This window comes from Oryctolagus cuniculus, chromosome 14 (genome assembly GCF_051225735.1).
Source record: "Oryctolagus cuniculus isolate XC-2025 breed Fujian yellow rabbit chromosome 14, ASM5122573v1, whole genome shotgun sequence".
NCBI classification, from domain to species: Eukaryota; Metazoa; Chordata; class Mammalia; order Lagomorpha; family Leporidae; genus Oryctolagus; species Oryctolagus cuniculus.
In genome coordinates this window covers 68,472,495-68,499,718 of record NC_142880.1, presented here as the reverse complement: position 1 = coordinate 68,499,718, position 27,224 = coordinate 68,472,495, and the positions used below count along the sequence as shown (strand labels likewise).

At 41.1% G+C, this 27,224-nt stretch overlaps 1 protein-coding gene across 16 annotated transcripts in view; it reads right to left on the bottom strand.

Annotated features, from left to right (window-relative positions):
* Positions 1-575: 575 nt before the first annotated feature.
* ZBTB35 (zinc finger and BTB domain containing 35) overlaps positions 576-27,224 on the bottom strand; it is a 35,718-nt gene continuing 9,069 nt past the window's right edge. For 7 of the 16 annotated variants that reach the window (XM_008262162.5, XM_051853504.3, XM_070056681.2 and 4 more), the window contains 4 exons: positions 24,781-24,925; positions 9,940-10,622; positions 3,542-3,672; positions 576-2,419 (listed from right to left, as the gene is read on the bottom strand). In XM_008262162.5, coding sequence (XP_008260384.1) covers positions 1,739-2,419; positions 3,542-3,672; positions 9,940-10,622; positions 24,781-24,925 — 1,640 coding nt within the window. In that variant the 3' untranslated portion in view covers positions 576-1,738. The remainder of the gene's footprint in view (positions 2,420-3,541; positions 3,673-9,939; positions 10,623-24,780; positions 24,926-27,224) is intronic. The other 9 variants (XM_070056682.2, XM_070056687.2, XM_070056684.1 and 6 more) reach the window with 2 other exon arrangements.

The window sequence follows — 27,224 nt, the reverse complement described above, 5'->3', positions numbered from 1 at the left end:
GCTCACTAGGCTAATCCTCCGCCTGCAGCGCCGGTACCCCAGGTTCTAGTCCTGGTTGGGGAGCCGGATTCTGTCCCGGTTGCTCCTTTTCCAGTCCAGCTCTCTGCTGTGGCCTGGGAGGGCAGTGGAGGACAGCCCAAGTGCTCGGGCCCTGCACCCGCATGGGAAACCGGGAGGAAGCACCTGGCTCCTGGCTTTGGATCAGTGTGGCGTGGGGGCCGTAGTGGCCATTTGGGGGATGAACCAACAGAAGGAAGACCTTTCTCTCTGTCTAACTCTGCCTGTCAAAAAAACAAACAAACAAACAAACAAAAAACACAAAAAAAACCCCCAAACATTTAAAGGCACTAGTATGAACTATTTTCAGCATTCAAAATTCACTACATGCTAGCAATTTATAGATTTAAGATCACTGATAGGGCTTTGTTAAAAAAAAGAAAACACAAAACAAAACTAAAAATTTATCAGGAACATAGATACCTGAAGGCAAACAAGATAGATAAATACACATCAGAAAATACCTGACCATAAGCCAATTTCTACACTGGGTAACTTGAAAAAAAGAGTCAAGAACACATAATTTTAAAGTTTACTTTAAAAAGGTAAATATCTCCCAGTATTTAACAGGTAAAGAAAATAGCATATTGGTTTATTTTTATATGGTTGTTATATTTTATTTTCCAAGTAATACTGATTAAAAATATTTACACACCTACTTTTAAGTCCACAGTTTAGCACTCTTATTTGTATGGCTTCAAAAGTTATAGCACAAGATCTTTACATTAAGGATTGGGAAAAAAAAAAAAGATTCCATTCAAAACAAAGCCTGATATATTATATACACGTTTTTCTCTGTATTTTAAATACATTAATTTTTAAAGGATGTCCATCTGTTTTTCATCTGGTGGTAAAATACTAGTGCAACTTTTCATCAAAATAAAGTTTACCACAGATGTAAACAAATTTTCCAATTGAAATGGCCCTTCAGCTGCCAATAAATGCAATTTCTGAACCTAACTTAAATGAGAAAGAATTGGTGGTTGTCATTATAAGCAAAAATATGAAGTGCTACAGCAACACCTACACTGCTTCTTACAACACAAACTTTGAAAGAACCAGAGATGCTTTATGTAAGTTTAGTTGGTTTTGAAAGGCACATGGGTGTGGATTTTTTTTACATTCCAGAAGTTTTGCCACCACCATTCTGTTTCTGTTGCAGAGATGGCATCTGTAGCTAGCGGGGTAGACAAGAATGTTGTTCAAAGTAAAGAAAGCCAGAGCCAAAATTTAACTGCACAGTAACAATGCACTTTTCTTCATGCAGCCTTGCTTCCTATACATTGTTTTCTAACATGCATTAGAATACAGAGACTTGTATTCTAATGATTTTACAATATGGGAGAAACTTGAAGGACATGACCTGGAGAAAAGGGAGAACCCTTACCACAATGAAAATAGATACATTCGTACCCAACTATATAATAAGAATATAACCCATTTAAGTTTCCAGAAATATACTTCTCAAAGCTCCCCTTCATTTATGGGAAAGATCCCCCCTTTGTGGCATTAAGTGGGAGAAAAAGAATCAGAATCAGTCTGTTTCGACAGAAACAGCTCAGCACAACAAGAAACAGATTAACTTTGGTCCACTTGTCTGTTAGCTTCAGGACAGTCACACTGCCCATATATCAGTTCAAAAGCCCAACATGTAAATTTAAAAATATATTCATTTGCTATTTCATTCTAAAACTGGCATAGCTGTTCTGTCTTCATTCCCTGTGTTTTCGGCTTGGGAATCCACTGCTGTTTTGGTCTCTAAACTCTCAGCATCTTCGTGATCCCTGGCAGCCTCGGCAGTATCTGGGTGGCTAGGCTCGCTCTCTTGGTTCATGATTTCAGGGGCTACGTGATCCAAGTCTGCTTCCAGAAGTTCAGTTTGTACTTCCATTGGCATCTGATTTACCCGTTCAACATGCAGCTCCTCCACGTGTACTTCAGTACCTTCTTCAGTCTGAATCCGGCCTACTTCTAGATAACTCACTTGGACCTGCTCCGGAAGCTCACTGATATGTGAATCGTGCACTTGGCCATCCTGGAGCAAATCTGGATGGACTTGTTCCACAGTCACTTGTGCTGAATCCACCTGGACCTGAAGCAATGGCAGCACATGCACCTTCCCAACTTGTTCTATAATAGTCATTGATGTCACAGGTTCAGTTTGCACGCGTGTTTCCACGGAAAGGACTTCTTCAGTTACTAGACGCTCTGAAATATTGTGAGCATCACTGAGATGTCTCCTTAACTCATTTCCTTGCATGAACCACAAGTCACATAAAGTACAATGGTTGGGTTTATCTCCAGTGTGTATTACCAAATGATCTTTGAACTGGTCCCAGCTGTTAAATACACTGTTACAGACCTGAAATAACCAAACATATGACATTAACACTACTTATATTCAAATTGAGGGTACTGATACATTTATTCTCTGCAGAATACATTCATAATAAATTGTAAGTTTATTCTGAAAATGTTATGAATACAGTATCTGTAATATAATCAAGTCGAAGCTAGTTTCATAATTTTTTGGCTCAGTCTTTTGAGCTGATAAAGTGAACAAATACATTTTGGGAAACACTTCAACAACACTGCCTTGTTAAAGTATCATATAAGTTTTGGGAATATAAAATGACAACCCTGTACTTTCTCCCAATAACATCAGCTTTTAGAACTTTACATTACTTGGGATAAAAATACACTAATCATGGTTTTCTACAGTTAATAACTGTAGTTTCAGACTATCTGTTACTTAGGACACAATTTTTTTTGAAACTGGTGTCATCTAGAGTTAGGTGAAAAAACTATCCTAAAACCCCTTAGAAAAATCAAGAAGGGAACAGCGCAGTGGCATAGTGGGTAAAGCCACCACCTGCAGTGCCAGCATCCCATATAGATGCCGTTTTGAGTCCCAGTTACTCCACTTCTGATCCAGCTCTCTGCTGTGGCCTTGGAAGGGCAGCAGAAGATGGCCTAAGCCCTTGGGCCCCTGCACCTGCGTGGGAGACCCAGAAGAAGCTCTTTCCTTGGGAATGACGCAGCTCTGGCCATTGCAGCCATTGGGGAAGTGAACCATTGGATGGAAGACCTCTCTCTCTCTGCTGTTACTCTGCCTTTCAAATAAATAAATCTTTAAAAAGAAAATATTCTTTTTTCCCATTTTTGCATTTAATACACTTAAACTACTGAGCATCACACCTTGGCAGCATAAGAACAGAGTGGAGTATCAACTGTTTACTCCTGCAATCATTTGGCTGACTGGGAGCTGCAACTCATTCTCTGCCTGGTATTTTAATAACAACCTACTGAACGCTGCTAGTCTGGAGGAAACCAAAATTAGAAATACTGTTTCTAATGAACAGACATACCTTTTCTAACATTGTAAGGTCAAAAAATTCTAAACTGTACCGTCCTGAATTGAGGACAGTCTGTTACACTTTGGTTTTGCTCTTTTCTTAGGGACTACAAACAAGAACACACATACCTGGCACTCATAAAGCTTCTTTCTTCCCTTTTTTGCCCCCACTCCAGTTTGGCAGGCAGTGAGGTGACATTTGAGGGTGCTATTTCTAGCAAATCGTTCATGACAATTTGGACATTCAAAAGGTTTTTCCCCTATTAGAAGAGGGGGGAACATGACCAATTAGGAAAAACAGCAAGAACAAATAATTAAGTTTGTTTTTACCATTTGTTAATTTTCATTGTACATTAAGAGAGAGAAATCACAATTTATAATTGAAATGTTTTCTCCACCTCTAAAAAGGCTTTTCTATGGCAGTAACAAGATTCAGTGATTATAATCTGTTTTGATGAAGAAATAAAACTTGGATGTGAGTTCTGTTCCATGTTTTTGCATTTCATAACTGTCTTTTCCATTAGATGAAAATGATGATCATTCTCTATTTTGGGGAAGTGTATCACTATCCTTCCCACCAGCTTTGAAAATGCACTTACCATGTTACAAGACTGCGTGCTAGGGGCTGAATGTAAAAGGATAAATTATAAACTGTCCTTTTCAAAAACTTCATCTCAAAGGTCAGACTCTGAAGTGAAATATGTGAAAATACACAAACACACTGCAGAAAGCCTGTTAACAGGAGAGACATGGAACACGCACTGCAGCAGCGCAGAGGAAAGGGCAAGTCTGCCTGGGCTTGAAAGAGACGAAGTGCATCCTATGCAGGGCACACAAGTGTAAAATAGCATGGGGATGCCCCAGTCTCTGGCTTAGAATACCAGCCTGCATAAAAAATGCAGACATGTAGGTCGAAGTAGGTCTGGGTTGGGTAGTAGCGGGAAAGGAGTGTATGTTCACAGTTTTGTGTCTGCTGGGTTTGTGGTGCTCAGGGCAGAGTGGAGATGTCTGGCAGACAGTTGTAGGAACAGTTCTGGAGTCGGAGGGAACACTGTTGTACGGAATGAGGGTCAGGGGTTATTTTTAATGGTAATAAAAACTTCTGGAATAGGTAAAATTACTCAGAGGATGTTGTGTGATAAAAGAATCAAGAATCGGGGCTGGTGCTGTGGCACAGCGGGTTAACACCCTGGCCTGAAGTGCCAGCATCATATATGGGTGCCGGTTTGAGACCTGGCTGCTCCATTTCTGATCCAGCTCTCTGCTGAGGCCTGGGAAAGCACAAGATGATGGCCCAAGTCCTTGGGCCCCTGCATCCGTGTGGGAGACCAAAAGAAGCTCCTGAGTCCTGGCTTGGGATCGGCGCAACTCTGGCCATTGCGGCCAATTGGGGAGTGAACCATCGGATGGTAGACTTCTCTCTCTCTCTGCCTAACTCTGACTTTCAAAAAAATAAATCAATCTTTACCAAAAAAAAAAAAAAAAAAAAAAAAAAAAAATTCAAGAATCAAGGTCAGAACCTAGTGAAAACACTGAGTTAAAACAGCAACTGAGTTAAAACAGCAGGTAGGTGAGATAGCAAAAGAAATATAAATGGGATAGCTAAGAAAAAAAAAAAACTGAGGGAAATTACAGTAGTCAGTGATATGGTGTCATTGGATGGGCTTTGAAGAAAAGGGAAATCTCTTCTTCTGGAATAAAAAAGAGAGGTTTGATGCTACAGGTATGCTGGGGGTGGGAAGACAGGTATGTCATCTGCTGAAGGTGTTGGATGGGTAGTGAAGATCTTGCTTGAACAGCAACTAGGAAAAGTCAGACAGCAAAAGGCCTAACCTAAGGTCAGAGACAAACTGTTCTCCAGCTGTAATGAGCAACAGGGGGTAGGAATAAATGCACTGATTCTAGGATGGAGGTCTTTTTAGATCAAGTATGGTTCCTTTCAACAAGGAAATATTCTTACAGTACAAGAGGTGACTCAGGCTGCATACAATGAGGTCAGTTAAGATAGAGAGGTCAAAAAACATGTAATAACTGGAGGCTGGCACTGTGGCGTAATGGGTAAAGCTGTTGCCTGCAGTGCTGGCATCTCATATGGGCACTGGTTCGAGTTCCGGCTGCTCCACTTTGGATCCAGCTCTATGCTATCGTCTGGGAAAGCAGTAGAAGATGGCCCAAGTCCTTGGGCCCCTGCACCTGTGTGGAACCCAGAAAAAGTTCCTGATTCCTGGCTTTGGATCAACATGGCTCCGGCCATTGCGGCAACTGGGGAATGAACGAGCAAATGGAAGACCTCTCTCTCTCTCTGCCTCTCCTTCTCTATATAACTCTTTCAAATAAATAAATAAATAAATTTTAAAAACAAAACAAAAAAACCATGTAATATCTAGGTGGAAGGGGACATGGAATGACAGGAAGGTTAAGTGAGGTATAGTACAAAATGAGGAGAATGAGGGACTTCAGGGCTTGTATATAATAGAACTAAGATTTCAAAGGATAAAAAAGGGAAGACTTAGTTACCTGGAATCAGTGTTGATAAAGAAACTTTTCAACTCTAAAAAATGTTGAGAATTTAACTGTTAAATAAAATGGCTACAATTTATGGCTTTAATAGTGTTTATTTTTTCATTATCAATGAAATCTACAAACATCAATTGGCACAGCCTCTTTAAAGGGAAATCTGATAACACTGGCAAGATTTAAAATGTATGTATTCTTTAACTTGGTAATTCTGCTCTTACAACTGAATGTATATATACTTATAAAAGTACAGTTTGTATTCCTAAAAGTCTAGCAAAAGGAGTAATTATGGCATAAGCAAGCACTGAAATACTGGGCAGCTACAGCAAAAAAAAAAAAAAAAAAAAAAAAAAAGAAGAAGAAACACAAAAAACAACCAAACAAAAAACTATATTCACAAATGGTTCATATATTTTTTAAAAAGACTTCAAGATAAGTTAGGTGGCCTAGCACTGTGATTGTTCCTGTTTATTTTTCCTGTATGTGTGAGTATGCATGTCTATGGCTACTTGAAAATGCAAGGAATAGATCTGGAAGGTTAAATAAGAAAATGACTCTTGCTTCTCAAGAGTCAAGTAGGACAGAGACTCACTTTTCATTGTATGCCACTTGAGCTGTTTCTATTTAAAAATTAGCTTCATAAGCTCAGTAAAATCTAGAAATAGCAAAAAACTGACTATTTAAGATATGTAAATTAATGTTCTCACAGTGCCTTCACCATTTTTCTTATGTGTCACAATCCTATAAAGTAGGTATAATTATCCTTATTCACACAGACAAGGAAAGAAGCCCAGCGGCAAAGTGACCAGTCAAGTTCACCCTGCTGGCAAACGACAGAATTGGAACCAGAATTGAATTCTGATTTCCAGACCCATGCTCTATGGAAAGCAGGAAGCAACTAAAAGTCACCCTTAGTTCTTTCTCACATTAAGAGTTCCACAAGATTATCTGCAAATGTATCTGGTATTTTCCCTCCCCCCAAAAGTGCTTACCCTTCTGTATTTTTCTAGGTTAATAACCTCCAATCATGAAGTCACTCAAATCAGGAAAGTGGGAGTCAACCTCTCTTTGAGCTTCATACCTTACACAATATCAAATCCTACTGATTTTGCCTACTTACCATTACTAAAATCTCTCCCCCTCCCCCTTTCCCACAAGGTTTTCCCTAAACTCCCATTCTGGTTTAGAGTACTCCAACAGATTTCTTATGATATAAGCTAGCAGGTTTCATCCCACTCTATCTTACCAGTCATCCTTTTAGAATTTAAATCTGATCAGAGCTCTTCTCAACTTAAACTCTTTTAAAATGACCCAAAGTTGTTCAAGATAAGAACTCAACTCATCTACAGCATTCATAAAAACAACTACATGATCGCAGCCTCTTACATCACTTCTAGATACTCCATGTGCCTAGATGCATGCCACACGGTCAGTCCTTTCAGCCTCTTCAGCCACATTAAATTCAGAGGACAGGTAACAGCCAATCAAGACACAGTATTATAGTTCATACTTCAAAACACATACGAGGGGCTAGTGTTGCGGCAAAGCAGGTAAAGCTGCCACCTGTGAAACTGGCATCCCATACGGACACGGGTAAGCATCCCAACTGCTCCACTTGCAATTCAGCTCCCTGCTAACAGCTGGGAAAAGCAGTGGAAAATGGCTCAAGTGCTTGGACTTCTGCCACCCATGTGGAAGACCCCAATTAAGTTTCTAACTCTTGGCTTCTACCTGGTTCAATCCTGGCCATTGTAGCCACTTGGGAAGGTAACCAGTGGATGGAAGACTTCTCTGTCTTTCCCTCTCTATAACTCTGAATTCCAAATAATTTTTTTTTTTTTTAAAGAACATGTGGGGCTGACACTGTGGCACAGTACGCTAAGCCTCCATCTTTGGCACTGGCATTCCATATGGGCGCCAGTTGCAGTCCCAGCTGCTCCACTTCCCATCCAGCTCTCCATGGCCTAGGAAGGCAGTAGAAAACGGCCCAAGCCCTTGGGCCCCTGCACCTGCATGGGAGACCCAGAAGAAGCTCCTGGCTCTTTGCTGTGGATTGGCCCAGCTCCAGCTGTTGCGACCATTTGGGAAGTGAACCAGTGGATGGAAGACCTTTCTCTGTGTTTCTCCTTCTGTAACTCTGCCTCTCAAACAAACAAAATAACACATAGGAAACCAAACCACTACACTAACAAAAGATGTAAAGCATGTAACTGAGTAGCATGTATTAAGTGTTTTGAGAGCAGTAAATAGGAACAAGATTGTCTCTTATCTTCATCCTTCATTCTACGGGAAAAATAATCCAAGTCTTATTAACTTACTTTGCTCTTCCTGAATTCAGTAAGTCACTAATCACAATTCCAACTATCTTGTCACCAATTATCAGTACAGTAACTGAAGTTAAAAATAAAAGGTCAGTTTGCTGTATGTGCTAAACTGCTTCTTTAATGGTCAAATAGTTCAGTTATTTATAACAATTTAACTGTTACTTATCAAACATAATTTCAAAGGGAACTGACATTCCTAGGAAATCATATCCAAGCAACTGATTATCCACTGGAAAAACTGGAAACCCTTGTCACAGTCTGCTAGTTACCTAACTAATGTATATTTATTGTGCTGCTGGTTCATTGATTCTTTTGCAAAATTAATCCATTGTAGCTGTAAAAATACTCACCAATAGACTATTAAAATAGACATAAGCTTTATAAGGACCACCACCCCCATACTCTATGTGGTTCCCAAATATAAAACACATATTTCTGACACCAGAAGGTATTTTCCCAAAAGATTTCCTGAATGTCTAATCGTTACCTTGAAGCCCTTTAACTGCACTGAGCCTCAAGTTCCAAAGTCTGACAGCCCTGTGGTAACTCTACTCTACACCCTGTTATAATGGGTCGGGACTACCCAATGGTCAAGTCATTGGTGGGAGCTACTATGTCTGACAGAGACCTAGGGAAGAATGCTTTGGGGGAGGCAGAAATGACATGGAATTGGGCAGGCAAAAGGTAGGCAAGCAGGAGATGCAGAACTCTGAGGGGCAGGGGTCACTGGGGCAGTCTTCCTAGAACATCCGTCTCTTGTATGGAGTGGCTCCAGCTGAAAGAACAGTACAATGACCTTACCCTCCTCCTGCCTACCAATCCTGACATACTTGTCACTGAAGAGCTGAAGGGATATGGTCATGTATTTTGCCAATTTAGCTGGTGAATCAAAACAGTTAACTAAATGCATGTAAAAAAAGAATAAACATGTCAGAGATTGCTTGTATTGCTTACTTACGAAACATGTTAACTTGAGAAATACAAAGTTAGTAACAATAAAGACTCAACTACAATCAGGATTTAATAATTTATGATCCTTTCCTAAATATATCACAAACTATATTTTATATATTTCTTTGAAAAATCTAAAAACCGGCAAGGCATTAACTGATAATTACTCTCAAGGCTGATGTTGTTTTGCACTTGAATCATTATTTCACCAAGATATTAGTAAAAAACAGTGTACTTAGCCTTCAGATTAATACAGAAAGTGGGTTTCTGTAGCACTGTTTTTTTCAAGGAAAGGATTTGGACTTGAAGAGAATGTGGAAAAGACAAACTTTTAAAAGTACTTGCTGGCCGGCGCCGCGGCTCACTAGGCTAATCCTCCGCCTAGCGGCGCCGGCACACCGGGTTCTAGTCCCGGTTGGGGCGCCGGATTCTGTCCCGGTTGCCCCTCTTCCAGGCCAGCCCTCTGCTGTGGCCAGGGAGTGCAGTGGAGGATGGCCCAGGTGCTTGGGCCCTGCACCCCATGGGAGACCAGGAAAAGCACCTGGCTCCTGGCTCCTGCCATCGGATCAGCGCGGTGCGCCGGCCGCAGCGCGCCAGCCGCGGCGGCCATTGGAGGGTGAACCAACGGCAAAGGAAGACCTTTCTCTCTGTCTCTCTCTCACTGTCCACTCTGCCTGTCAAAAAAAAAAAAAAAAAAAAAAATAAATAAAAAAAATAAAAGTACTTGCTCATTACCTGTATGTTTTCGAAGATGCTCTTTAAAATGTCCAAAGTGGTCAAACTGTTTCTCACAGTACTGACAAATGTGAATTTTTTTCCCAGTTCTTTGCTTCTTACTGACTCCACCTTCTTCAAGGTGGTAACAATTTAGGTGCTGTTTCCATGCGCTCTCCCGAAGATACCTTTTATTGCATATTTCACACTTGAAACTCTCAGTGGAGTGTGATTTCATGTGTTCCTTAAAATGGTAAAACAATTTAAATGAACGGTTACATTTCTCACAATGGAATAAGTCCTTCACATGTGACAGCTGAAGTTCCACAATTTCAATACCTTCTACCTGTTTGCTTATGGGGTCAGATGCACAGCCGTCTTCTTTAATCTGTCCTTTCCTATCACCTTGACGGTACTTGCTGGTAATGTCTGCCAACAGTGCTAGAGCGGAATCATCAGAGGAAGCTGTGCTCTGTATGTATTTTATGGACTGCTTAGCAGAAGCCACTTCCTCTAACGTTTCGATGCCTTCATCTTCCACCTCGATCGTGCCCTCGGCAATCTCCACCTCGATTTCAACAGGTTCTGATTCTGCAGACGGCAATGACTCAGTGATAACATTTGAAGTTTCTGCAATCTTCCTTTTTTTGGCCTCACTTTTTCCTGTGGTATTCTCCTCTAATGGAGCTGAATTTTCTTTGTTTCTGAAATACAGAATGTGTAGATTTTAAAAATCTGTAAGATTGAAATCTTAAAAGGCTTTTCTGAAGAAACTGATACAGAAGAACAGAAAACAAGGTTGGATAGCTTATACTTTATGACCCCAAGACTTACTAAAAAGCTACAATTATGACAATGACATTTGGTAAAGTATAAATATGAAGATAAACACAACAAAATAAAGTGCAGAAACAGATCCACACTTGTACATTAAATTTATTTCCATAAGAAAAAAAGTTCCTAGGCAATACAATGGAGAAAGCTAATTTTTTTAACAATGGTACCAGAACTGGTATGTGTATGGGAAAAATAACCCTTATCTCACATCATACACAAAAAAGTAGACCTCAGGTTTAAATGTAAGAACTAAAACTATTAAATTTCAAGAAAATCTGCAGGCAATCTAGTGAAAAAATTCTAAAGTAGCATACCAAAAAAAAAAAAAAAAAAAAAAAAAAGGCAGAGATCCCTAACAGCAAAATCTGGTGAAATTAATTTCATCAAAATTAAAAATTTCTACCCTTTAGAATTACAGTTAATTAAGAGGCAATTTATGGAAGATATTTATAAACATCCATCTGTCAAAAGTATTATATCCAGAATGGGATAAGCTATCTTACAACAAGCGCAATAAAAGATGACACCTGTTGAAAGACTATTCTCTAAGAGTTTCTTGAGTGTCTGAAAATCTTACAAACGTTTTGGACTCTTCACAGATACATGCACACAGTACAGACAGGAAAGGTTTTTTACTGTCCCATGTAATAAGGACAATAGTCCCTCCCTCTAGGATAAAGGCCAGGCAGGTTTGCTTGTAGCTCATCATAAAAGACTTGGGTTTTCTAAGCTAAATATTCCTTAGCTATGATATAAACCACTCACACATACAGCATTCACTTGGGCCATCCTATGCCACCCCTGTGGGACGACTTAAGAAGGGAAAACTAGTGTCAACTCAAAACTCTGCTACTTGCTGTGATCATGGATGGTGATAAAATCCTGTCCTTTGGGCCCCTAAGTCTTCTGATCTACCAGCATCCATCACCCAGTGGTGGAATAACTTGCTAGCTTGTGAGCAAAACCTCAGATCCCTCATAATTCTTGTCAGTTTCTGGCACTGAGGACAGGATACCAAAACAAGGTAAGGTTTTCTGAAAGCATGAGGGGCTGGTATTGCAGCACAGCAGGGTAAACAGTAGCCTGTGATGCTGAGTGCTAGTTCAAGTACTGTTTCTGCATGTGGGAAGGCAGCAGAAGATGATCTAAGGACTTGGGCCACTGCATCCATGTGGGATATCAGGATGCAGTCCTGGCTTTGGTCTGGTCCAGCTCTGGCTATTGCAGCTATTTGGGGGAGTGAACCAGTAGATGGGAATATATTTCTCTCTCCTCCTCCTTTTCTCCTTCTCTCTCTCTCTCATGTTCTGCCTTTCAAACAAATAAATAAATCTGTAGAAAAAAAAAAAGAGGAAGGATGAAACATCACATAGCAATTAACGGACTATGAGGAAAGTTCACGGAATTTGGCGGTAAACACATTGACCAAATTGTATAGTCACAACTGGACAATAAAGAATCTTCCACTTTATTGCTATCACTGTGAACTGTGTCTTCCTCCTCCAAAAGATGATTACAAGGGGCTAGCATTGTGGTGTAGGGGTTAAGCTGTTGCCTGCAGTGCTGGCATCCTATGTGGGCGCCAATTTGTGTCCCTCCTGATGGCCTGGAAGGGCAGCGGAAGATGCCCAAGTGCTGGGCCCTTGCTAGTCACGTGGGAGGCCTGCAGGAGGCTCCTGGCTTCAGTCTGGCCCAGCCCAGCCCAGGCTGTTGCAGCCATCTGGGAGGAACAATGGGAGGGACATCTCTTTCTGTAACTCTTTCAAATAAATAAATCTTAAAACAACAAAAAACTATGAGGTGAAAAAAAAAAAAAAGGATGATATGGTGGTCCCTGATACCTGTGAATATGAACAGATCTGGAATTTAACCTTCAAGGTATTAAGACAGAACTGAGTTAAGACATCATTAGGGTGCCTTAACTCACACTAAATCATTGTAGATGTCTCTACAGGAGTTGGGATATACAAGCAGAGAAAACAAAGCCAAATGAAGACAGAGGGAAGATGGCAATGTAGAGATGGAGCCAGAGATGGAGGAGTGATGTTGCTACAGCCACGGAACGCCTGGGGCTTCCAGAAACTAGAAGAGGCAAGAAGGATTCTCACCTAGTCTCTGAAGGGATCAAGGCCCTCTATGAACACCTTGACTTCAGAATTCTAGCCTCCAGAACTGAGAGACACTAGGAATACACTTCTGTTAAGGCACCCGGTTTGTGGTACTTTGTACTGAATGGCAGTCTTAAAAAACAAAATTACCTAGTAACAAAGAAAAACTGAGAATGCAGTTTTAGAATGAGTACTGGACATGTTCATGGACAGGTACTGGTACAGTGCCGTGGTCACTGTAAAATCTCCTTTCTAAGTCATATGTTCAGGTTTCTGGACCACTCATAGTCTGATAATGGTACACTTTTTATTATAAAACTACATAACAGGAGCCATTCCATATAGATGCCAGTTCGAGTCCCCGCTGTTCCACTTCCGATTCAGCTCCCTGCTGAACGCTGGGAAAGCAGTGGAAGATGGCCCAAGTGCTTGAGCCTCTGCACCCCTGTGGGAGACCCAGAAGAAGCTCCTGCTTGGCCCAGCTCTAGCCACTGCAGCCATCTGGGGAGTGACCAGTAGATGGAAGATCTCTCTGTCTCTTCCTATTTGTCTGTAACTCTATCTCTTAAATAAATAAATAAATCTTTAAAAAAAAAAAACCTACACAATAACTGAATAATAGTTAAGGCATTAAAAGACCTTTCACACGCTAACTACCAACCACAGATACTGGTACTGTGGAATAAGACAACTCTACTCCTTCACCCCCTCCTCATCCAAATATCTGAGTACAGAAGTTTGGTCATCAAATTCCATTATCCCCATAAACTTTTTGTCTCCTTGGCTGCTTTGTGAGTAATGATGAAGAAAAAAGGGGTGGGAGTTATACAAACCTAACTGGAAATTTAGGATTCAGGTCCTGAACATTCTTGGAAATACATGATTCTCTTTCTCCAAAAGCAGCCTTGGGACAATTTGCTTGGTATCTCTCTTATGTGATAACCTGATAACAAATGGGCTTAAGAGAATCAAACTTAATTCCTGTTCAGTTACCTGGATTTTCTTGTTGGACTGACACCATTTCCTAAGAATATTAACCACCTGACTGAATTGCCAAGTATACTTACAATGGCCCACAGGAGCCAAAGTGGGAAACTTAATGGGTCTCTAAGTTTTATAAAAACGCCTTTGACCATTTCAGATGAAAGGTAAGAGGAGTAGATAGGGGCCACCGCCGGCAGTGTTAGCATCCCACATGTGTGCCGGTTTGATCCTGGCTCCTTCACTCCTTCACTTTCGATCTAGCTCTCTGCTGTGGCCTGGAAAAGCAGTAGAAGATGGCCCAAATCCTCAAGCCCCTGAACCAGTGTGGGAGACCTAGAGGAAGCTCCTGGCTTCTGATGGGCGCAGCTCCAGCCATTGTGACCACATGGGGAGTGAACAAGTGGATGGAAGACCCCTCTCTCCCTCTGCCTTTCAAACAAATAAATAAATCTTTAAAAAAAGAAGAGAGGATGATTGGAACTAGGTAAAGTTATAGCTATCATAACGGGATACACTGATTCTGTGGTGGTATAAGGAACAAGCAGAATTTTAGTTATCACTGTCTTCCAGAACCATCTCTAGAAGGAAAAAGCCAATGTCGCTCCAAGTGCTTGTGTGCATCTTTAAACTGATATGAAGTGGTCACCAATTCCCTTAACTTTACCAAGAAGTCTTGAAAACATCTGGGGACGGCCAAATTCTGCACTCTCACGCAAAATAGTAGGTATTTGCCTATCACTCTCGGAGTTATGATCACGAGGTGGACAACAGCCACTGAGGTGGCATTCAGGCGCTTGTAAAGAGCAGGACAGACTGAACTGATACCTCACATAGTCCTACCACTTGAATTAGACTCAATCACTCTAAATGAACTACGAAAGGAGGTCACATTGAGGGCAACGTCAGCATGTGCCCAGCTGACATAGATCCCTCTTTGAGAACACAAATAATTATAAACAGTATTTCTTTCCAGGGCTCCTATGTGCTCCTGGGACTGTACTTCTTGTGTGGAGGCCAGGTTCTAACTTCTCTCCCCCACAAATACAATGACTCACACCTCAGGTGGATATGAGAGACCATCAGCCGGCACCCCGGCTCACTAGGCTAATCCTCTGCCTTGCGACGCCGGCATACCAGGTTCTAGTTCCAGTCGGGGCACCGGATTCTGTCCCAGTTGCCCCTCTTCCAGGCCAGCTCTCTGCTGTGGCCAGGGAGTGCAGTGGAGGATGGCCCAAGTGCTTGGGCCCTGCTCCCACATGGGAGACCAGGAGAAGCACCTGGCTCCTGCCATTGGATCAGCGCGGTGCGCCAGCTGCGGCAGCCATTGGAGGGTGAATCAATGGCAAAGGAAGACCTTTCTCTCTGTCTCTCTCTCACTGTCCACTCTGCCTGTCCAAAAAAGAGACCATCAAGTTTTTTTTTTTTTCTTGGACAGGCAGAGTGGACAGTGAGAGAGAGAGACAGAGAGAAAGCTTTTCCTTTACCGTTGGTTCACCCTCCAATGGCCGGCATACCGCACCGATCCGCAGCCAGGAGCCAGGTGCTTCCCCTGGTCTCCCATGTGGGAGCAGGGCCCAAGGACCTGGACCATCCTCCACTGCACTCCCGGGCCACAACAGAGAGCTGGACTGGAAGAGGAGCAACCAGGACAGAATCCGGTGCCCCAACTGGGATTAGAACCTGGTGTGCCGGCGCCGCAGGCGGAGGATTAGCCTATTGAGCCACGGCGCCGGCCCATCAAGTGTTAAAAGGAAGATCATGTAGCCCTCAGGACTCTTGATCTCTCTGAAACCAGGCTACTCTTGGTTAGAAGCTCTCAAGTGAGAGCTTCCTGGAGGAATAACTGACTTATTTATGCATGCCCTATAGGCAGTTTTTCTGCTCATTAAGAGTTATCGAATTAAAAAAGGTGGCATAAAAATTGAGCCTAATTTAGACTGATATGATCAATGGCCCCACCTAGGTGCTGGAAGGTAATCATGTCAGCCTCAAATGATTGGTGAGGAGTTACTATGCACGACAGACTCGCCCTAAACTCTTCCCTGCGGGCCAAAACAGAGTCTGTGTAATTGCTAAAACACCCTGCTATGCTTGGATTAATGCCTAGGGCATTTTAAAGTTGAAAAGTCAATACAGAAACTAAAGGAGAAAGCCATTTTTTTTCTAGGGACTTGTTCAGTTGGTTGAGTCCAGGTGGACCTTGGTGGAGTGGATGCAATGATCAAGGTCAGCACTGCATGGCAGCCATATCCTACTGCTTGAAGTATTGTTTGATAATATGATTAGGTCCCAGTCCCTATTGGTAGATTAACCAGAGAGACCAATGAAGTTGTAGTCATCAGACAACCAGAAGCCAAGATAGCATGGAAACAAGCGTGGATCCCTCACATGTTTTTACATGTCTTATAAATACAGGCAGTGTTAGCCCTTGATTCTGGACCATCTTTTCAAGGTTGTTTCTATAGCAAAGAGCTTTGGAAGACAGAGCTTGTCTTCTTCCAAAGCAAAGGGAATATTACTTATGAGGGGTATCCAAAAAGTTCATGGAAAACGTGTATTATGAAAAAGCTGTGCATGGATTTCAAAAATTTCTTGCACCAAAATAAACTTACTTTTTACTCCCATTTCTCCATGAACTTTCTGAACTCCCCTCATACTGTCCAGTAGGATAAAGATCAAGCAGGTCTGCTTGGAGTGCATCGTCAAAGATCTGGCTTTTCTAAAGCTCAGGGTTCCTTGACTATGACACAAACCACTGTAAGCACAGCACACAGCTAGGTCACTGTGTCACACCTATAGGACTGGGCAAGGTGGAGGAAGAAAATGGATACACACATGGAGCTCACTCTGTTTCCTTTGCTTTAAGTCAGTGGCTGAGAATCTTTCTTCTGCCAAGATGATTTGACTCTTTATAACATCATTCGCAGGCCATACAAAATTACTAACTTAGAATCAGCCTGTTAAAAATTCATTAAATGTGAGTTCTTGCCTGCAGTTGCCTTTACAGGACCAGACCACATGATTTCACAGGCCTTTTACCACCTGGATGTTCCCCATCCCTGCTGTAAACAATCGAGTCCTTTCTGACTCAGGAGTCTGTGTCTTCTGCTAGCATCCATGAAACTGGCTGGCTAACCTATTAGCTCGCAATACGAAAAAAAGTCATAATATTCTTAACATTCTTGACAACAACCCACATTTTAAAATGGCAAAAAGTTTGAACAAACACCTTGCCAAAGAATATAAATAGATGGCAAAAAAGCATGTGAAAAGATGCTCAACACTATTAGTCATTAGAGAACTATAAATTAAAACCACTACACACCCACCAGCATGACTTAAAATGAAAAGGCCTAAACACACCAGTATCAGCAAGACTGAAGGACTGTAACATTCATACATTGCAGGTTGAAATTTAAAGTGATATAAACATTTAAGAGAACAGTTTGGCATTTTCTTTTTTAAAAGATTTACTTATTTATTCAAAAGGCAGAGTAAGAGAGAAAGAGATCTTCCATCTGCTGGTTCATCCTGAAAATGCCCAAAACAGCTTAGGCCAGTTCAGGCCAAAGCCAAGGACCACAAACTCCACCTAGGCCTGCCACATGGGTAGCAGGGACTCAAGTACTTGAGCTATCATCTGCTGCCTATCAGTGCATTAGTAAGAAACCCCATTGGAAGAAAAGTAAGCCAGACTTGAAACAGACACTCAAATATGGCATACAGGTGTCCCAAGAAAGCAACTTAACCACATTACAATGCCCACGCCAGTCTGGCATGATCATATACCTAGCCAGATATTCCACTCCTCGGTATTTATCCCTAAACTGGAAACAACATAAATCTCCATTAATAAGTGAGCAGATAAACAAATAGTAGTGCATCTTTTTAGTGGAACACAATTCAGCAATAGAAAGGCATTTACATGGAAAGCCAAGACACTGTGGCAAAAATGACCTAAATCAAAGATCTCTCTGAGTGAGAATCCAGCGGAAAGAATGGGCCATCAAAGGAAGTACCTTTCTCTGAAGGGAGGAGAGAACTTCCACTTTGATTATGGCCTTGTCTAAATAAGGTAAGAGTCTGTGAACTCAAGAGGCTTCCATAGCCTTGGCAGCAGCTCATGACAAGAGCCTAGGGTGATTACTGATGCCATAAATAAGAGTGTCAATTGTTAAATCAACAACAGGAGTCACTGTGCACTTACTCCCCATGTAGGATCTCTGTCCTTAATGTTTTGTACTATGCGAATTAATGGTAAAACTAGTCTTCAAACAAACAGTACCTTATACTTGGTGTGTCTGTGTGGGTGCAATCTGTTGAAATATTTACTTAGTATATGGGGCGTAAAATCACTATAATCCAAAAGTTGTACTTTCTATTTTTTAATTTTTTTAAATTTTTTAAAAGGCAGAGTGGACAGTGAGAGAGAAAGAGAGAGAAAGGTCTTCCTTTTAGGTCTTCCTTTTTTGCCGTTGGTTCACCCTCCAATGGCTGCCGCGGCCGGCGCACTGCGGCCGGTGCATCACGCTGATCTGAATGAAGCCAGGAGCTTCTCCTGGTCTCCTATGCGGGTGCAGGGTCCAAGCACTTGGGCCATCTTCCACTGCACTCCCGGGCCACAGCAGAGAGCTGGACTGGAAGAGGGGCAACTGGGACAGAATCCGGTGCCCCGACCGGGACTAGAACCTGGTGTGCCGGCACCGCTAGGTGGAGGATCAGCCTAGTGAGCAGCGGCGCCGACCAAAAGTTGTACTTTCAAAATTTATATTTATTAAATAAAAGTTTTCAAAATATATATATATATATGAAAGAAAGGCATTTACTCTCAAAAATATAGATGAATTTCAAGAAAATTGCTGATAGGAACTAAGACAAATACATACTATATGATCACATGTATATAAAATTATAGAAAAGGCAAACTAATCTATAGTGACAGCAGATCACATGAGGATAAAAACAGAGAGGGAACAGATTACAAAACAGCATGAAGAAACTTTGGGGGTGATGAATGTGCTCATTATCTTGATAGTGATAATGAACCACAGGTGTTTGTGTGTGTGTATATACATATGTTAAACTGTGCGGCCAGTGCTATCGTGTAGTGTGCTAAGCCTCAGCCTGCGGTACTGGCATCCCAGATGGGCACCAGTTGGTGTCTTGGATGCTCCTCTACTGATCCAGCTCTCTGCCTTTTGCATAGGAAAACAGTAGAAGACGGCCCAAGTGCTTGGGATCCTGCCTCCTGGCTTCAGATTGGCCACTGCAGCCATTTGGGGAGTGAACCAGCAGATAGGAGACCTTTTCCTCTGTCTCTCCCTCTCCTCTGTCTGTAACTCTGTCTCTCAAATAAATAAATAAATACTCTTAAAAAACACCTCGGGGCCGGTGCTGTGGCACAGTGAGTTAAAGCCCTAGCCTGCAGCGCCGGCATCCTATGTGGGTACTGGTTTGAGGCCAGGCTGCTCCTCTTCCGATCCAGCTCTCTGCTATGGCTTGGGAAAGCAGTGGAAGATGGCCCAAGTCCTCAGGCCCCTGCAACCGTGTGGGAGACCTGGAAGAAGCTCCTGGCTCCTGGCTTTGGATCAGCTCAGTTCTGGCCGTTGTGGTCATCTGGGGGAGTGAACCAGTGGAATGGAAGACCTCGCTCTCTGTAAGTCTTTCAAATAAATAAAATAATTCTTTAAAACATCTCAAAGTATGTGTGTGTGTGTGTGCGTGTATAAAGATTTATTTATTTATTTGAAAGGCAGAGTTACAGAGAGATCTTCCATTTACTGGTTCATTCCCCACACGGCAGCATCTGCTGGGGCTGAAGCCAGGAGCTTTATCCCAGTCTCCCAAGCACAAGGGCCATCCTAAACTGCTTTGGCAGGCACTTTAGCGGAGCTAGATTGGATGTGGAACAGCCAGGACTCAAAGTGGCACGGCACCCATAAGGGACGCTGGTATTGCAGGCAGTGGCTCAACCTGCTACACCACAGCATGAATTCTTCAAGCTGTATACTTCAAATAAATATCAGTAACTTAGTGCACATCAGTCCTATCTTATTAGGACCACAATAACAGCGCAGATTTGGTGCAATGATTAAGACACAAGTTGGGACATCTACACTCCCCAACAGCGTGCCTCTGTTCCAGTCCCTGATCTGCTTTTTAGTCTAGCTTCCTGCTAATATGCACCCTGGGAGACAGCAGGTAGCAGTCAGGTACATGCTAGCCAAGTGGGAGACCAGGACTGAGTTTCTGTTCCTGCTTTCTGCCTGGCTCACCCCAGCTATTGCATTTGGGAGTGAAGAGTGAATGGAAGATCTCTCTTTCAAATAAAAGCAAATAAACTCACAATGACATACCACTATATAGCCATTAGAATACCTAATGCATCTAAGTTCAGTCTGTACAAACTTAAAAACACAGCCACACCTTACATTAGCATTATAACAAAAGCAGCACTAATTCAGTAGTCAAAAATTGGAAAACCTCAAAGTCCATTAGATGGAAAAACAAACTGTGGGGATATCCACACCATGTACTACTATCCAGCAACAAAAATAAATTTATCACCACCACCACCACAAGGACAAATCTGTAAAACAAAGTCTAAACAAAAAAGGGCAAACATGAAAGACTATGTATACTGTAGGAGTCATGTATATGATATTCCAAATAAGATGAAACTACAGGGATATTCGATTTGCGGTTGCATGGGACTGAGAATTAGGATCCACTCTAATTTCTACCGCAAATGTGAGAACACTTCACATACTTTCTGTACCTGCAAGATTTATACAATAATCTCAACAGAGCTGCTCTAAGCAATCAATTTAATAACAAAGTTAATTTTTATTTCTAAATTGTTTACGCTGTTAAATTATGTTTTCCCATGGTCCTATAAAGCCCTCAGTTACTGCTTTTGCACTTACTCCTGTGATGATAAATATTTGCTCAATTAATATGAAATTAATGCCTCACTTTGGAATGCTCCAATTCCCATTCCATAACATTTCGCTTTAATATCAATTCACCTTGTAATCATCCAGAGAACATTTTAAATGACATGCTCAACCTCTCCAGTACCAGTAATACAAATAACCTTATCTACAACAACTTAATTGAACCTAAATTATGATTACTGCTTGGCTACTCATTTAAAGAGGCATACTTAATTTGCAAGATATTAAAGTGAGAAAAATTGCTTCCTATAGTAAGTATGGTTCTTTGTTATTTTAAAATACAAGCGTTAAGGTAAATTGTAAACTATTTCTTAACCAGTCTTAGGAATTAGTTGGTGAACCTAGATCCCTTCCTCACAAAGGAACAATTAAAGAACAACAAAAAGTGCAGCTACAGCTTTTTATAATTCGTACAGTGGAATAAACCAGCTTGTCTTCAGAACTGAATGGCAAGGCAAGAGATTTTAGAGGCTTGTAAGGGAAGGAAAGGAGAAAAACTTAGCAAGTGGGTAGCCCAAGAGACCCAAGTTCAAGTTTCAAACCCACTCAAATGCCTCCTAAAGATGAAAAACAGATAATTCCTGGCTCAGAGAGGTTGAAGTCTATTAGTAAACTGTGAGAATAATAATAATAAAGTATCTTGAATGAAGAAAATATAGAATTACAGAAGTATATATATAATCTATCTGCTTGGAACAGTCATGTAAGGCTTCAGAAAGCGGGTGGCTGGCTCTCAACCAAGACCAGAAGATGAGTAATATTATGCCAATGTACGTCCAAGCAGGATGGGAGAAGTCATTTCAAGTAAAGATCAGAGTGTATGTACTTCAACATCATCATGTGGCAGGTGCTGTTTTACACACACTCATTAAAAGATACATCTAAAACAAGACAAAAATATTTGGAGATGTGACCTTAAAGCTCATTCTTCAAATAGCCCAAACACAAGGCTCTGTTCAAAAAAAAAAAAAAAAAGTCAAGAGTTCATCATTGTAGCTACTAAAGTGGTATTACCAGTTTAGGCTACTAAGAAACTGACCAAAAAAGGTTAAAGGAAAAAACTGGAATCTTCATGAGAAACTTTGAAAAAGGACATATTCCAGAAAATCTGGAAGATATACACCTGCCCAAGGCTGTGTGCATGCCTAGGAAATTACTTTGAAGATCCAAAGGTCTCACCTCTATCTGACCTCGAGGCTCCATGCACGCAGAACGTAAGGGATAAGTCAGAGCTGCTTGATGGAACGCTAGTCGTGTGCCTCAAAACAGAGACCTCCCCAATAAGGGTGTGGACACTTATTGACTCAAGACATTTAATGAAATATCTGTCACATCATCAGCTGATCAGTAATAGAACAGAACAGAGACTTTAATGGCCACACATTAAGAATATAAACTTTACAGAATTAGCCTAGGAAAGTTGCTAAACAAATAACAACAAATGGGGGTGTGAGAAGAGGTGTCTCTAAACAGGAGTTCTGACACATGATTTCAATTTTGAACAAAATTACGAGACACACAATGAAGCAGAATAGCTCATAAACCAGTATGAAGAAGTCAATATAAACCTTTCCCTGTAGAAGCCCAGGCATTGCATTACTATAAACAGCCAATACGTAATACTGCTGCTTTTCTGTTTTCAAAGAAACCCTTTAGAGCATACTGCATGCTTTTGTGGTTCAAAAAACAATTCAACATGTTACTGTACTTATATTTATACTGAAAAGCAGTGAAGGTTCTAATTACCATAGGGATCCTACTCTTAACAATTAAAAAAACACAAAAAAACAAAAAACCTCTAATGGGAGCAGGCATTTTGCTTAGTAGTTAGATACCCACATCCCACATGGGAGTGCCAGTGTTCAAGTCCCAGCTCTGGCTCCTAACTCCATCTTCCTGCTAATGTCACCCTGGGGGCCATGGTGACAGCTCAAGTACTAGGTTCTTGCTGTCCACATGAAAGACCTGGATTGAGTTCTCTGGATCCTGGATTTGGTTCTGGCTGGACCTCAGCCATTATATGCACATGGGGAGTGAAATTAGAAGACAAGAGCTCTGTCTCTCTTTGCCACTCAAATTAAGTAGAATAATACATATTCTAAAAGGTTATAAACAGGCCAAAGAAAACCACCACACCTAGTTGTTCTTACTTCCCATCTCCCAAATAACTATACATGTGAACTCAATTAAAATGCCTCCTAGATCTCACTAAGGCCACCGTGACAGAGTATGTTCCACAGTTTTGTGGCCAAGAATTTTCTCCATAGTGAGATACAACTCACTATCGTGAGCAGGAAAAGAGCCTAACAAAACTTTTCCAGCAGATTCTCAACCAAGATTTAACCCCATTTACAAGTATCCCCCTTTAGTCTACCTCCATTTTGACAACAGAAGGCCTACCCAGGTGTATATGCTCAACATGCACCTCTAAGTGCTCCCTGTGTTCAACATACCCTGCAGGAACACTGATCTGGTTCTGACTGGCACACATACATCTACCCCTTCACAAATGTTCACTGAGCACCTGTTATATGTCACAGAACATATACCTCAAGAGAATGACCAAGCTCTTGTCAGAAAAGTTTAACCTTGAACTGTCATCAAACTAGTTAAAAGACATGGTATTTATAGATTACAGTTCAATTTCTTACTGTCATTTTTCTCTTCCAATGAAACCATGCCAATGAATTGTATTAGCTCATTTTGTCATTTTACCAAACTCTAATTTAGTGTCATGCCAGTGACCTCTATTGAGGGTCACCATCAAAAACCAGTACGAGTTGATAAAAGCCAATAGTTCAGAGTACTATGTGTTATACACCAGGCTATGCACTGTCCATGCATTAATTTATTAATCCTTTACAAATAATCCTATTTACGAAGTATCACTATTATCCCCACTTCACAAATAAGGACACTGAACTGCTAGGAGGTTAAATAACTTCATTAAGAGCATACAGCAAAGAGTTAAGATGTAAACCCAGAGAGAAAGCTTGCAGAAACTGTCCTTAGTCACTATACTACACTGCCACTATTCACTATGTGAGGATTTTTAGCTCTTTGTTCATTATATCCTTTAATGTTTTCCAAACACTTCCTAGGAGAAAATTTTTAATACCAAGAATGGCGCCTTAGCAATTGATCTGTTCTCACAACAAATGTTGTAATAGAGTAATTTTTGTTTCTTCTGCAGAAGGTGCTTCAGAACTAAGCTAGATACAGCACACCTAGCATCTTACTTATATTTCTAAGTTGACTGATTATCTCTCACCTGGCCTATCTATTTCATTTCACCAATTTCCTTACTTATTTTTAAACAATGTCACGTCAATCTTTATTCTACAAAAGGTTTGGCTAACAAGGTTTGGTACAAATAATTAGCAACTTGAATCCAACAAAAACAGTTTACAGAAATCCAAAGATAATCACCTTAAAGAATATTAGATAACAAAAATGCTTCTTGGTTTAATCTTCACAGTTTTTAAACAAGGACAAGAAATCAAATGCAAGTGAAAGAACAGCAAGAACCCAGGAAAATTTTACAGATCCTTAGTCTTAATTTCAAAATGTCAGATCTTCATGGCATGACACACGCTCTTTCTCTGCCTACCTTTAAAACCGGAAGGGAAGGAGGGAGGGAGGAAGGAATGAATAGGGGTGCATGTTGTGGCATAGCATTATTAAAAGTCACCAACTGTGATGCTCATATCCCATCTCAGAGTGCTGGTTCATGTCCTGGCCACTTTGCTACTACTACAATTTCCTTTTAATGTGTCTGAGAAGGCAGATGTCTCAAAGTACTTGGGTCCCTGCCACACATGTGGAAGACCTGGAGGGAATTCCAAGCCCTGGCTTTGGTCTGGTTCCAGCCCTGGCTGTTGTAGGCATTTGGAAAATGAACCAGCAGATGGAAGATCTTCCATTTCTCTTCTGTCACTCTGCCTTTCAAATAAGTAAATCTTAAAAGAAATAATTACCTGACTTCAAGGGCTTTGATAGCTTCCAGCATTTGTAGAAACTCTGCTGCTTTCCACACATCATTGGCTTCCTCTTCTCCTTGTATCATTAATTTTGCTGTATAAGTGAACTCAATTAAATGACGAAAGGCCATTTTACTAACACCTGTAAAGAAGATGTACTTTAGCATGTATTCACATTAATTCAAAGCCTAAAACATTCAGTAAGGAAAAAAAAAGTCCGATGCTAAGAACTTGATTAGTGTGTGTCATTTTCGCAAATTATTTCCCAGAAAAATTCATTAATTGTATAACAACATTGTAGCCAAATTTCAACACCACCTAGCATACTACTTTATAAGATCTTTCCCAAAGATTTCTGAAACTAATCTTAAAGAACTGTAATATCTATTATTCAAACATAGTACATGTTGGACATGCTACATTTTGTGCCAGAGAGATTACAGCTGTGTCAACTCAGCTCTAAAATCTTCAAGGCTTTCCATAGCTTAGTAAATAAAGTGTACTGCTTCTTTGTCATTATTTCAAGGTCCTTCATATTATTTTTCTACTTAACATTTTAAATTTTAAACCAGTTCAATTCCAAACTACACATTATTTCTTAAACCCTGAATTCTCTAACGACTTCCATGCTTTAATAGTACTTACCCTCCTTCCTGAATGCTGAGCAACTACAATCTTTGAAGGCCCAACTCTGATGCCACATCTTCAATGAAACATGTATATTATTGTAGTAAAAAAAAATTGAGCTCTACTCTTTTTAATAAATTTTTAAGAGTATATTATTGCTGACTTTGGGTACTCTGGTGTACAAATTGCTAGAGTTTGCATCTTGCTTGACTGAAACACTGGGCCTATCAATTGTTAACTGCCCATTTTTCCTACCCCTAGCCCCTGCTAATCTTTATTCCACTCGATGATTCTATCAATTTTTAAATATCTAAGTAGAAATATATAGTATTGGTCTTTCTGTCTTATTTCACTTAGTGTAATGTATTCAAGTTTCTTCTTCCTTGTGTTAATAGATTCATTTATTTGAAAGGCAGAGTGGGGCCGCTGCTGTGGTGTAGTGGATAAAGCCACTGCCTGCAGTGCCAGCATCCCATATCGGCGCTGGTTTGAGATCTGGCTGCTCCACTTCCGATTCAGCTCTCTGCTATGGCCAGGGAAAGCAATAAGATGCCCAAGTCCTTGGTCCCCTGCACTCATGTGGGAGACTTGGAAGAATCTCCTGGCTCTGGATCAGTGCAGCTCTGGCCATTGTGGCCATCTGGGGACTGAACCAGTGGATGGAAGATCTTTCTCTCTTTCTCTCTCTACGAGTAACTGCGACTTTCAAGTAAAATAAATAAATCTTAAAAAAAAAAAAAAAAAAAAAAAGACAAAGAGATCTTCCATCCACTGGTTCATTCCCCAAATGGCCACTATGACCGGGGGCTTGGACAGGCCAAAGCCAGGAGCCAGCAGCTTCCTCCAGGTCTCCCATGTGGGAATAGGGGCCCAAAGGCCCTCCCAGGTGCATTAGCAGAGAGCCAGATTGGAAGTGGAGAGCTGAGCCCAGAACTGGCATTGTACATGGGATGTCAGCACTGCAAGTTGTGGCTTTAACCTGCTGTGCCACAACGCCAGGCCCCTCAAGTTTCAATTTGTCACATATGGCAAAATTACCCTCCTTTTAAAGGCTGAAGTATCCTAAAAGGGTATTTAGAAAAATTTTGTGTAAAATGGAATTAAAAGATAAGTTTATTTTGGTGCAGGACATTTTTTGAAGGCCAGCCATGTGGCACAGTGGGTTAGGCCACCGCCTGTGCCACCAGATCCCACATTGGAATGTTGGTTCATGTCCAGACTGTTCCAATTCCAATCTACCTCCCTGCTAATGCGCCTGGAGAGGCAGCAGAAGGTGGTCCAAGTACTAGGACCCTTGCTACCCTCGTGAGAGATACTGATGGAACTCCTGGCTTCAGCCTGGCCTAGCCCTGACTATCACGGCCATTTAGGGAGTAAACAAGTAGATCTCTCACTCAGTAATGTTGCCTTTCAAATAAATAAAATAAATCTTTTTAAAAACTTCTGAAATTAATGCATACAAATCTTAAAAAGGCTCATGAAAATGATTATGAAAAAAGTATACATAAATCTCAAAAAAAATTTTTTTGCACCAAAACACTCACTTCTATTTTTCCATGAGCTGTATACAATGAGCACCTCAAAAAAGTATATGGAAAGAAGAATTCTGAGTGCTGTGGCATAGCAGGCTAAGACTGCCTGTGGCGCCAGCATCCCAGGTGGGCCCAGGTTTGAGTCCTGGCTGACCCTCTTCCAATCCAGCTCTCTGCTATGGCCTGGGAAAGCAGAAAATGGCCCAAGTGGTTGGGCCCCTGCACCCACATGGGAGACTTGAAATTAATTCTGAGATCTATATATAGCTGTTTCATAACATA